A 12,186-nucleotide genomic window follows, 5' to 3' on the forward strand; every position below is an offset into this window, starting at 1 on the left:
ACAGATCCTAGAAACATAGACTAGCTCTTGGAGCCTGCAATATGTAACTAGCATATAAGAAATATTCATACAAATTAATGGAAGTATGGTGCTTAATCATGACAGTTAATGTATAGGCAGCTACATCAATCTTATTGTATAAGAAAAGAATGCTCACTTATTTCAGTATACTTGCATCAGTATACATGATGGAGGTCCTGAAGTACAATATTGTAAGGGAATGGAAGCTATTGTACTATCGATGTACTATAAGAGATAAAGACTTCCTCAACTTCAGTTTGACTCCTGGTAACTGTGTAGACATGATCATGCAATTTTCTTGTAAGCAGTCCAGAGGTAGTTTATCATTGCTTTCTTGTACTTTGTCCCCTTAATTTAGCCTAAAGTTCTGACATTTCCTGAATATATCTCATCTATCTTAGGAAATGTTACATCTTTTAATTTTTTAAAAATTAAAAAAAATTAACAGTAAGAAAAGAGAATATAGAAAACAAATTATCTGCTACTGATTTTTCTCTGCATCAATCAATAATCAAAAGTACGAATAACTTAATACTTACTATATTTTTCCTCCCGTACAACATTAGTGAGTAGCCTTGATAAGATTTGTAAACATGTTCAATTTATGTTTCTTATTAATTTAAATTATTTAAAATATTTATTTGACAATATATTGTAACTATTGCTTGGAAAGTCATTCATCAGGAGATCACAGGACAATGATGAAGATTTCACAAGATGTATCTTGCAATTTGTGTTAATGCCAAGTTAAGGACAATCTGTATGTTGAGTTAGAGTTAGGGTTGTGTTATGTTGATATATTGTTGCTTTTGTCAGCTAATATATATTATACCACTTGACACTGAAACCAGTACAGTACATTAAAAAGGATTCTATATATGATCCATGTTAATATTTCTAAAATAGTTTATTCACATGGACAATTACGTCATTAAAATGTTTTGTAAACCATTAGAGAAATTAGAGATGGGCATTGTGTAATAATTGAGAACCATGGCATACATTAACCCTCCTGATAGATTAAATTACTTTTTAAAAATTCATTAAAAAAAGAACATGAAATCTTGCTGAGTTGACATATTTTGACCTTGTTGCCCAAGTCTGACACTGTTGGCCAAGAGAGAGTGACTGGTCCAAAATCATCCAGTGGCTTTCCTGGCTAAGGCTGAACTAGAACTCACAGTCTCCTTGTTTCCAGCCTGGTGCCTTAACCATTAGACCAAACCTCAACAAAATAAACAAATAAATTGGAAAATATACAACAAAATTCAGCACAATAAATATTGATTAGTACTATATAAAATAGGCTATAAGTACAATGGAAAAACACTATTAAATTACATGTATATTAATTGCAATGAACTGCATATTGTTGCAATGAACAGCATCGCCGTGATCTAAGAGACTTATGCACTGAAATGCATATGAGAATTTAAGAACTGCCGCATCATTTTCAATGGTAGACACCATAAAGGCAAATTAATATGAGTACTGTAAGATAAGCCTTAGGAAGATGGAAATGATTTTAAAAAACTATGGCAAAAAGTAACTGTACATGTGAACAATTCTGACTTAAGGCAACTGAAATTTTGAAAATGTCAGTTTTATTGACTAAAAGGGTGGTTTTTAATGGCCTTTTTAAAAAAAGCAGTTATGCTTAAGAATAATTTGATTAAACAATAAAAAAATAAAATCATTTCAGTGATGAAAATGAAAAAAGGGGCCATGGCATACAGGCTTTGCTATTTTATGGGGAATATATGAAAGGTAACAATTAACCAGAGAACAGCTGTGCTACAAATGTGGCAACACATTTTATTTATTTATTTAGAGTAAGATGTGTTCACATCCAGCATGACAAAATTTGTACAAATTTCACAATTTAAAAATGAAGTTATCACAGCAACTTGTGATTTCACACATTTATAGCAAAATTAAAATGTCAACAAACCCATGCCGTGTAGTACAAAAATAAATCAAACCTCAGTTCCACAGAGAGCACAATAAGTAGTTTATACAAAATTCTGTCTTAATAAATGATCACTTAAATTAAACTTAGAAATGAAATTGAACAATAAGTTAGAATAAATAAACTCTGATGACTCACAATAATTTCAGATGAAATGTCAGCATTCTAATATGTGACACTTTTGTGATCCCTATATAATAGTCACAGATAACTTTTGATTTGATATTATGTACCAACATTAGATGAGGAGCGCGGATTTGTGCTTAAAATCCCTTTTCCATTGTACATAGGTGATAACAATAAGAATCCAAAACTGATACTATCTATTACTCTACGGAAAGCATTACTATATTGGCAAAGAAGCTGCAGACACAATGCAGTGGAAAAATGCATATGCCATTATGAACAATGAGAGCCCTCCAAGGAGGCCAGGGCCAAAGGACAATAGATATGGCAGGAGGTGAATCTCAAGCACCTTGCTTCAGCTCTCAAAAAGGCAATTCTGAGCGTGGCAGCTACAACTAATAGCACAACAGAAAGGAGGGCACTGTACAGAGAAGATACTGCAGAGCCCCAAAGTAATTACATCATCTTCTCCCAGCTAGTTATTAAAGTCCTCGTGGAAAACTGTAAGCTTTTTGTACAGTGTATAGTATAAAGTGCCGCTGGGATATACATATATTTATACATATATATATACCGAGGTTGAGTATTGTATCAGAATATTTGTTGTGAGATCCCTGTAGTCTCCCCTTAGCAATAATATTGGATTAGCCACACTGGCTTCCACTCTAATTTGTTCAAATTTAGTGTCACAAACCTAATGACACAAGAAATTGCACACCTCCGTATGGATATATAGGGCAAGGTAAGTGCAAATAGTCAACTGGCACATTGTGGGGACAATGACCCTGTAAGTCCTGTTCTGCTAAAAATATTTTATTTTATTATTATTATTTTTTTACAAAACCCATCTTTTTTCATAACAAAATTTTTTAAAGTACTCTTGTACTTTTCTGCATAACATCAAGACATGGAAGAAAAAGATATGCTATCAAATTGAAATTAATTCAACATCCGACAAACACAACACACCATCTGAATTACTACTATTAAATGATAAACAAAAATGTCTCAAGAAAAGTGGTCTTATGCATACATTTAGTGCAGTTATTTTGAAGAAATAACAATCAAATTTAAAAAGTACAATACGTTTTTAGCTTGAAATGATGCAATTTAAAGCAAAAAAGTGCCAAAGTATATTTAGTTACATTAATTTTTTTTTGATTGCATTCGTTTTTTGCAATAGGTAACAGTGGAACAAATAGATAGCATATGGAAATGCTACAATTATGAATGATTGTACTCCAACCAAAAAGCAGAACGTAAACAGTAAAAAGGGAAGAAAGTGAAACAATCAGATTCGCTGAACTGCATTCCATTTCCTAGGTAAAGTAGCAATGAATCCTGGTCAGCAACTGCTGTAATGACAATGTTTGGGAATTAGTTCCCAAATGGAAACCTTTTCTTTTTTACAGGCAATCTTTCTTTTAAACAATTGTGTTTTGCCTGAAAAAGGAAAGTGAAGTTATGAAATGACAAACTACATTGCTTTAACAGATAACTCAGATGGACACTCTTAAGAGTTCTGGAGAGATAAAGGATGTTGACTCCAAAGTGAGTTTGAAAAGTAAAGTCGAAATCTTCCCGTAGTCCCTCTGATCACAGTTCCTGTCATTGTGGAAGTTCCCATATTCATACCAAGTAATGCTTAGAAGTTAATTAAAAAGTGCTGTTTAAGCTGCTTTGAATCTTCTGTCAAATTTCCATGGCTTGATGTTGTCTTACAATAAATTGCTCCTTTTACATTTCACATCTAATTCATGCCCTTTTTTTAAATTTTAAAACCCCCCATTTTTATTGCCCCCACCACATACCATCCTTTGAAAACAAAAGTCACACAATATTTTCAGGCATTGTTAAAAAATAAAGCATTTTTGCAACCAATTTTTGCTATGAAACAATATGCACACAAAATGTATTTCTTAAATCCCATAAAATCTTCCAGCAATGGGATAAATGAGTGTTTAAAAAGTGGCTGGAGACTACAACATTGTCATTCAAAGCATTTTTCCCTTTTTTTTTCTTTTTGTCCATTTCAGTTCAAAATACTAAAACATTTAATCACTAAAGCATTAAAAAGAATTTACACTCTTTATTTTGATCAGCTTACCTCTTCAGAAATATATTTACCCCAAAAATGTGCATACATTAGCAGCTATAAACATTACATGGCATATCACACTATGTCAGCTTATATGAAAACGTACAAAATGTGAATGTATTCAAAAAACTATTCTGCAATTACTATTTTCAAAGCAAGACATAAAATTATTATGAAGTCTTGTGAGCATAACACTGTTTTAAACAGAAAGAAATATATAACACTTTCTGGTAAATTACAGCAGCAAAAAACAAGAGGCATCTTTTTTTTTAAAGGTACGATTTTTCACCACTATAGCAGCTGTTCACACCTGAATTCCTCTCACAGCCTGCTTTATATTTTCCAGTAGGGCTTTATTTTCTGGACTCTGATAACGATCTTGATTTGTATACATGTCCGTCAAAGTGGTCACGTAAGCATCAAAATTTTGTTCATTGATTGGTTCCTACGAGATATTAAATAGTAGTTCATATACAACTTCTAATTGCTTTTTTTGTATATTCATATATGCAAAATAAAACTATCACAGCACAATGACATTTTTTCTTAATACATTTAAAAAGGCCTAGTTTAAAGCTTACTTAATTTTACAGGAGACATCGGATTTGGCCCACCATTTCTTTTTAAGCAGTTAAATTTATCTTTATGGTTTCAGGGATGATATCGCAAATCTCCATCTGCTTGAGGAGTCATAAACATAAAAACAAAAAGACATCTACTGTATGAGGTGAAGAAGACTGCCTAATTCCTTATTTGAGCCTTCAATCACTTACCATATGCGGCAGCTGGATATTAGCTAGACTATGAATTAAAGATTGGCTCAAATTGGCCAATTCATGAAGGAGAGACTCATTTTGTTGTTCAATTACTTTGTTTTCTTCTTCTATTGTCTTCAGGTTGCTTTCCATTGTCGTAATCTAAAAGAACATATGATTGCACAATGTAAAACATGATAATTTAAAAGCAAATAATTATTTTAGCTCAATAATATTAGGTTGTATCCAGAGTACTTCTAATGGACTTCAGACATGAAACCCAGTCATGCTCCCACTGAAGAAAGAGTGAGAAATGATATTTGGCAAGTAAGTTTAGAAGCATCTTCTCAATCTGGAAAGCTTTTCAGGGGGCTACAGGGCAAGATGTAAAAAGTTGCATCTTTTCTACAGGACCATCCCATTTATGCATGTGTCTGGTGTGTGAAGTATGGTTGGGTGTCTGTTGCATGTCTGTGTGCACAAATCTGTCCGTCTTTCTTGGAAACACACTCAATTTAAGGCTTTGTAAAACCGTTACCTGAGTTCGAAGTTTAATCATATCAGCTTCCATCTGGGAGTTGGATTCATTTAGCTCTTTTATTTCTTCATCTAACTGTTTAATTTCTTCATCATTTTCTATTCCTGTTTAAGCAAAATGAGAAAATCAAAGTAAGAAGTTTATGGAAATAAAACAGATTAAGGTGAAAGGAAACCATGTCGCCTGGAATGTCACAGAATACTGGGAAAGTAGCAGGACAATTGTACTCTGCAGGTGTTGGAGACTATAGATCTTGCGCCTATGAGTTGCTTAGGGTAAGGTTAAGGATCTTCACAGACCGCTATGGTATCTGTTTTTCACCTAACCTATTGTTTGTTCAGTGAGTTTAAGAGATAAGGGAATTCTACATTTTTCTCTCATTCATCCTCTTGTATTGCCTTCTCTTTTTTGAAAAAGTAGTTTAAATAAAAGTGACACTTTTCTATACTCATGTATGAATAAAATTATATAGGAAGAGTTGATACTTAGATCACACTCAAAGCATTATAATTAAAGACTGTTGTGGTCCGCCAGTGGCCTGCGGAGCTGGCAGCAGAGTCGGACAGTGAGAAGGCTGGGGAGGAACATGGGTCAGTCCTGGAGTCTGGGGAAGGCTCGGATAAGGGCTCTGCGTCAGAGGCAGAGATGGGGCCAGGGCCAACTGGGAGTTATGTGTGGATTCTGGAACCTCCAGAGTTGGACATCAGCGAGGCAGAGCAACAACGGGAGCCCAGTGCATGCATGCGCAGAACTGCCAGAAGGCAAGAACAATTAAAACAAAAGGGACGACTTGGGTGTAGGGCTTGGAGATGATTGGCCCCTCCCATAAGACATAAAGAAGGAGCAAAGACACATGGGTCTTTGCAGGAAGCAACTGTTGTTTGTGCTGGCTAGTTTCAAGACCGCAGCTCCATGTTGAATCTGTGTTTTGTGTGGCCTTGCAAAGTTAATTGCCAATTAGGTCTTGGCAGTGTGTCAAGGAAGATAAAAGTGGGTGCTTATCAGCCTTATCCCGAAGAACTGTGGCAGACTTCTGTTGGACTCTTTGCAACTATTTGGGACTCATCTTTGAATGAACAGATTGAGAATGAACAAGCTCTGAATGAGCAGAATTCACAGTTGTTTAAATAACAAGAGGGTTTTGGGGACTCATTGTATGTTTTTACTGTATCAGGAAGCCTAGGTCAGAACAAGGATTATTCTATTTATATTCATGCTATTAGACTTCAATCAATTCTGATCCCTCATGGAGTCTAAGCAGTGCAAGAATATAGAAATATTATTCTAGATGTATCTGGCAAATTCACGACAGAATGCATTTCTTCATGTAAGGGCTTTTATCCTATGATTGCACATGAAATCCAATTGAAAAAGGCGTATTGGGAGACAGTTGCAACCATTTCTCTGATCAGGGTAACCAGTGGAAAATCAAATAGTCCATGGTTTTTAATGGAAATTCTATACCTTTTAGAACTTTCATTTTTTTTCTTGTTTTGGAATTTGAAATAAAAATAATCTTAATTTCTTATTGATGTATTATTTTAACTATTCTAAAATAGTTTTCTTTAACAAATTTGAACATAAAGTATGTCAAAATTATCAAATTGTTTTAGATGTCTTTTAAATATTTCAAAATAAAAATTACCTCAAAGTGGCCCTTGGGAAAAATATAGATAGTAAATTACATAAAATTGCTAGGACAATTAAACACACTGTCAAATTAGATAGAGATGAAATTAGTGCCTCTTGTTAGCCTAAATAATTTAGATTGAAATACAGGACCATTTTTATATAATTTCTTGGACCCAGTGAGATTTGCTTCTGAAGAAATGTGGCCAGAACAGTCTTCAGTTGAGAGTTTGTTTTACTACTTCAGTCCAGACCAGAAGAGGAACACGGAGTAGTGCAGATGAAGTTGTCACAGCAACAGCAGATTCATATACTGTACTCTGATGACTTCTTGAGAAGGATTCAAAACTATGTTAAAAGGACTCTATAATATTATCATAATGAGTAAATTAATCTCATCATCATGAAATAAGGTTTCAATGTCATTTAATTTCAGAAGCATTTACTATTTACCATTACTAGCCCGCTGCTTTATTGTAAGCATTTGTTCTCCCGACAGCTTTGCTCTCTTCATTGCTGATGTAGCTCTGGGGCATCCTGATAGACTGTAGACAATAAGCAAGGAAAGAACTATTAATTGGCCTTTGATTGTAAATCTGTCAGCTAAAGCTACCGTGGAAACAGCATTAGAAGAAAATATCTCCAAACTACCGCTAAGAAGATACTGCTTCTTGAAAAGGAAAAGGAATTCTTCTCAGAGAAGTTCAATCTTTTATATTTAATATTCTATAGTTCATATTTGCATATAAAAACAAGAGATACATTCACTATAATATAAACATTAACTGGGAAAATATAGTAGCTAAGAAAAAAATATTTAGTATTGTTCAGAGACATTAATATTTTTTTTTTTTTTGTTTACATTTATACCCCGCCCTTCTCCGAAGACTCAGGGCGGCTTACAATGTATAGGGCAATAGTCTCATTCTATTTGTATATATTTACAAAGTCAACTTATTGCCCCCCCAACAATCTGGGTCCTCATTTTACCTACCTTATAAAGGATGGAAGGCTGAGTCAACCTTGGGCCGGGCTCGAACCTGCAGTAATTGCAGGCTTTGTGTTCTTAATAACAGGCCTTACCAGGCAGAGCTAAACCGGCTCTGTTGTTGTCATATAATATCTGATACATTATTTTTATACTCTTCACTACATGGAAGCTAACTTACAGGTATTCTAGGATATAGAAAATGAAATATTAAAATTGAAATATTGATGCTAATATAATTTTGCCCTTTAAATGTATCTGGTACTTAGAATAACAGTTACTATTATGGAAAAAAATGCCTTATTTTCAAGGAGTGAAATGTTATAACAGCAGCCAGGTTCATCATCAACATTCTGAGATGAGATAAACCTAGTCTAAATAAAAATGAAAACATGAAGGATCTATGAAATCACCCTCAACTTCTGGTCTTTTTGGCAATGACATGGAAACAGTTTACTATTTTTTTCTGGGATATGTGCATTTTTTTACTCTTCGTTCTCCCTGTAAGCTCCCAATCATCAATTGGTTGCAACCCTGCTTAGCTTTTCTAGGATCAATCAAAGTAACCTATAGTCTGCTGCGACAATAATTAGAAAAATATTTGCCATAAAAATAAAACTAATAAATACTACCATGTTTCCCCAAAAATAAGAAAGGGTCTTATTTTCTTTTGACCCCCGAAATATTGCCTTGGCCTTATTATTGGGGTCTTATTATTTTTGAGATGCAGAATCTCAAAACCTCGCCCCCCAGCAGGGGGACTTGTGCCGGAGCACTGACCAGTTGCTCTGCCAGTGCCGCTCAGGCCACTGCCTCTAGCAATCATGGCAGCTCCCCAATGCTCGGAAACTTTTCTTCCACCACCACCACCACCACCCCCGTAAAGTTGGCAGGGTTTGGTTAGGTGAAAGGACACCCCGGAGCAGGGTCCCGAGTCTGACTCCTGAGCTGAGGCAATGCCCGGTGTGGAGCAGGTCAAAAAGGAAATGAGCAGGGCTCACCTGGCGTGGGGCACAAAGACCAACAACACATGTCCTCTCAGGCTCGCCTGTGTACACAAGCAAGCTCTGCGCAATTGGCTTTTGGAGAAAGGATTGTGGGAGATTGGGGGGACGGCAGCTCGGGGAGGGCTCTTATTTGCGGACTAAGGGAACATGTGAAAAGAGGGTGAAGATTTCAGGAGAAGTGCAGCAGGGCAGCCCGGGGGGCTTCTTGGATCGTCTTTCCCCCAACCCCACTTCCCCAGCTGCTAATCAAGGAGGCTGGCTGGACTGGGTTGGGCTTGCATGGCCGCTCTCAACGCAGCCAAGGATGCCAGGGTGGGGTTTCCACTCCAAGGGTCACCCGGCCAGCCTTGCCGAAGTTCTCCTGAGCACACACACCCCCAGCCAGGGATGGGGATTGGTTGCAGCTCCTGGAGCTGAAGCAGAGAACAAAAGGACAGCCGGGAAGAGTTTAAAAGAAAGAATCCAAGTTTTCAAGTTACACACCACTGGGAGGGGGAAGGGGAGCAGGAGAAGAAGCACTGGCTTGGATTGCAAAAGCCATGGACTGGCTCAATCGCCTTCCTCTTAAAGAGTCTGAAGGCAAACAGGAGATCTGGGGTTTGGGCGAACAGCAGAATTCTTTTTTCTCTGCCGCCCCACCCCTCCCCACCTGTCACTCCCCCTTGCTGGCCGAGATCGGCAAGCCAGATTCGGGGAGCTGAACGTGCTGCCACCACCCAGGAGGAGAAGAATGTGAGAAATGGGCGCACTCGCAGCGCTTCCTCTCTCACTTCTTGTCCTGAGTGGCAGTGGTGCATCCAGCTCACAGAATCTGCTGATCTGGGGCGGCAGCGGCTCCGATGTTCCCCCTCCCTTTCCCTCCCTGCACATCGTCTAAGTATTTGGGGGGTTATTTTCAGGGGGGGCTTATTTTAGTGCATGCACTCGAAAGCCCAATTGGGTTTGTTATCTGAACATGTCTTAGTTTTGGGGAAACAAGGAAGGCTTATTGAAATTATCTCTAAATCATATATTTCCAAAGCATATGAATTAATAGCTTGATCTTTATCTTAAAGAAGTGATGTGTATAATTTATACTTACTTTCCTCAATTGGTAACTTGATTTTATTTCCTTAACACTATCAGGCCAATTAACTGGTTTAAATGCAGGGACATACAGTCTACTGCTTTGGACACCAGATTGGTTCTGAAAATCTCTAGTACATTTTTGGACCAATACAACAGAAAATTACATTTTAACTAGTAAACAAAGGCATATTGTTCAGTAAATATGGAACACCGTTTGTTGTGTCTATTTGCTTAAAAAATCTGTACACATATGAAATTAAAAACTAAATGATTAAGAGAATAAATCAAGATATAAATGTGATGAGAGGTTCAGAATATGGAATAGACTATTTATTGGTAGTTTTAAGGTGGATTTTGGTTAAAACCGAACACAGCAGAAAACTGAAAGAAACAAATCTGAAAGTAAATTGACTATAGGAAAGGAAACAAAGCATATATTTTATTTATTTATTTTTATTCCCCCTTTATTATTTTTATAAATAACTCACAGCAGAGAACATACCTAATATACTTTCCTTCTCCTGTTTTCCCATCAATGACCCTGTTAGGTGGATTGGGCTGAGAGAGAAAGTAATTAGCCCAAAATCAAGAGCCATCGTGATGCAATGGTTAGAGTGCAGTACTGCAGGCAATTTCTGCTGATCACTGGCTGTTAGCAGTTTGGCAGATCAAATCTCATCAGGCTCAAGGTTGATTCAGCCTTCCATCCTTCCGAGGTGAGTAAAATGAGGACCCAGATTGTTGGGGGCAATATGCTGACTTTCTAAACCACTTAGAGAGGGCTGTAAAGCACTGTGAAGTGGTATATAAGTCTAAGTACCATTGCCATCACACAGATGGCCTTTATGCCCAACATGGGACTAGCCTGATTCCTTAACCACTGGGCCATAAGTAATAGATTAATCTCCAGACTGAATGACTGGAAAATGGCTGAAGGGAAGAATGGGATGGATATTGGAACAGAGTCAAGAATTATACTATAGATTGTCACAGAAATATGTGGAGTTGCAACTAATAGGACATTTGGAAAAAAGATGTTTGGTTGAAAGAGATTGTGGATGAGAAAAAAAATGCATATACAAAAATGCTGCAAAAATGAAGAGAAAGATATATTGTGAACTATATAGACAAAGCAAAGAGTGTAATCAAAGGATAAATACTTAAGAATAAAAGTAGCAAAATAAATGCAGATTACTTTTAATGGAAATTAAACAGCATTTGTGGAGTGGATGAAAACAGCTAAAAAGATGCCTTTAGCAGAGGGAATGGAATCAAGAATAAAAGTAAGGAAATTATTTTGGATGAAGCTGAATGCTGTACAGTATTCTAAAGATTCTAGAATACTAGATTCTAGAGATGTGTTAGTAAGCATAGATGATAAGAGATGTCTTAAGAGTATGGTAAAAAAAGAAGGGGTAGGATCAAACATTTAGATACTGCATCAGGGGTGAAATCCAGCAGGTTCTGACAGGTTCTGGAGAACCGGTAGTGGAAATTTTGAGCAGTTCAGAGAGCCAACAAATGCCACCTCTGACTGGCCCCAGACTGGGGTGGGAATGGAGATTTTGCAATATCCTTCCCCTGCCATGCCCACCAAACCACGCCCACCAAGCCACACCACGCCCACCAAGCCATGCCCACAGAACCAGTAGTAAAAAAATTGGATTTCACCACTGCACTGCATGTATGAATGTTGAGTACAAAAAAGAATGATCAGTACAAAACAAGGATTTTAAGGTGGTTTGGTTAATATAGGGAATTAATAAGATTGAAATGACAAAACAAATATATAAAGGAAGAATGACTGGGTAGAGGGGAAAGAGGAGACTGAGAAAGTTAAAACTGAATCAAGAAATGGTGATTAGAGAACAAAATGCAATAAAGGAAATGATGTATGGGTGTGATGGATCAAGGATGTTTTGCAAGGATAGAAATATTTAGAAGTATAATGAATAATATTGGTATAAACTAGATTTATTTAGTGTTT

General features: G+C 36.6%; 1 protein-coding gene across 4 annotated transcripts in view; it reads right to left on the minus strand.

Annotated features, from left to right (window-relative positions):
• Positions 1–3,907: 3,907 nt before the first annotated feature.
• MYT1L (myelin transcription factor 1 like) overlaps positions 3,908–12,186 on the minus strand; it is a 119,677-nt gene continuing 111,398 nt past the window's right edge. For 2 of the 4 annotated variants that reach the window (XM_058177798.1, XM_058177790.1), the window contains exons 17-20: positions 7,590–7,681; positions 5,508–5,611; positions 4,988–5,131; positions 3,948–4,659 (exon numbers count right to left, since the gene is read on the minus strand). In XM_058177798.1, coding sequence (XP_058033781.1) covers positions 4,519–4,659; positions 4,988–5,131; positions 5,508–5,611; positions 7,590–7,681 — 481 coding nt within the window. In that variant the 3' untranslated portion in view covers positions 3,948–4,518. The other 2 variants (XM_058177807.1, XM_058177817.1) reach the window with 2 other exon arrangements.

The sequence above is a fragment of the Ahaetulla prasina genome, chromosome 1, assembly GCF_028640845.1.
Source record: "Ahaetulla prasina isolate Xishuangbanna chromosome 1, ASM2864084v1, whole genome shotgun sequence".
Lineage (NCBI taxonomy): Eukaryota > Metazoa > Chordata > Lepidosauria > Squamata > Colubridae > Ahaetulla > Ahaetulla prasina.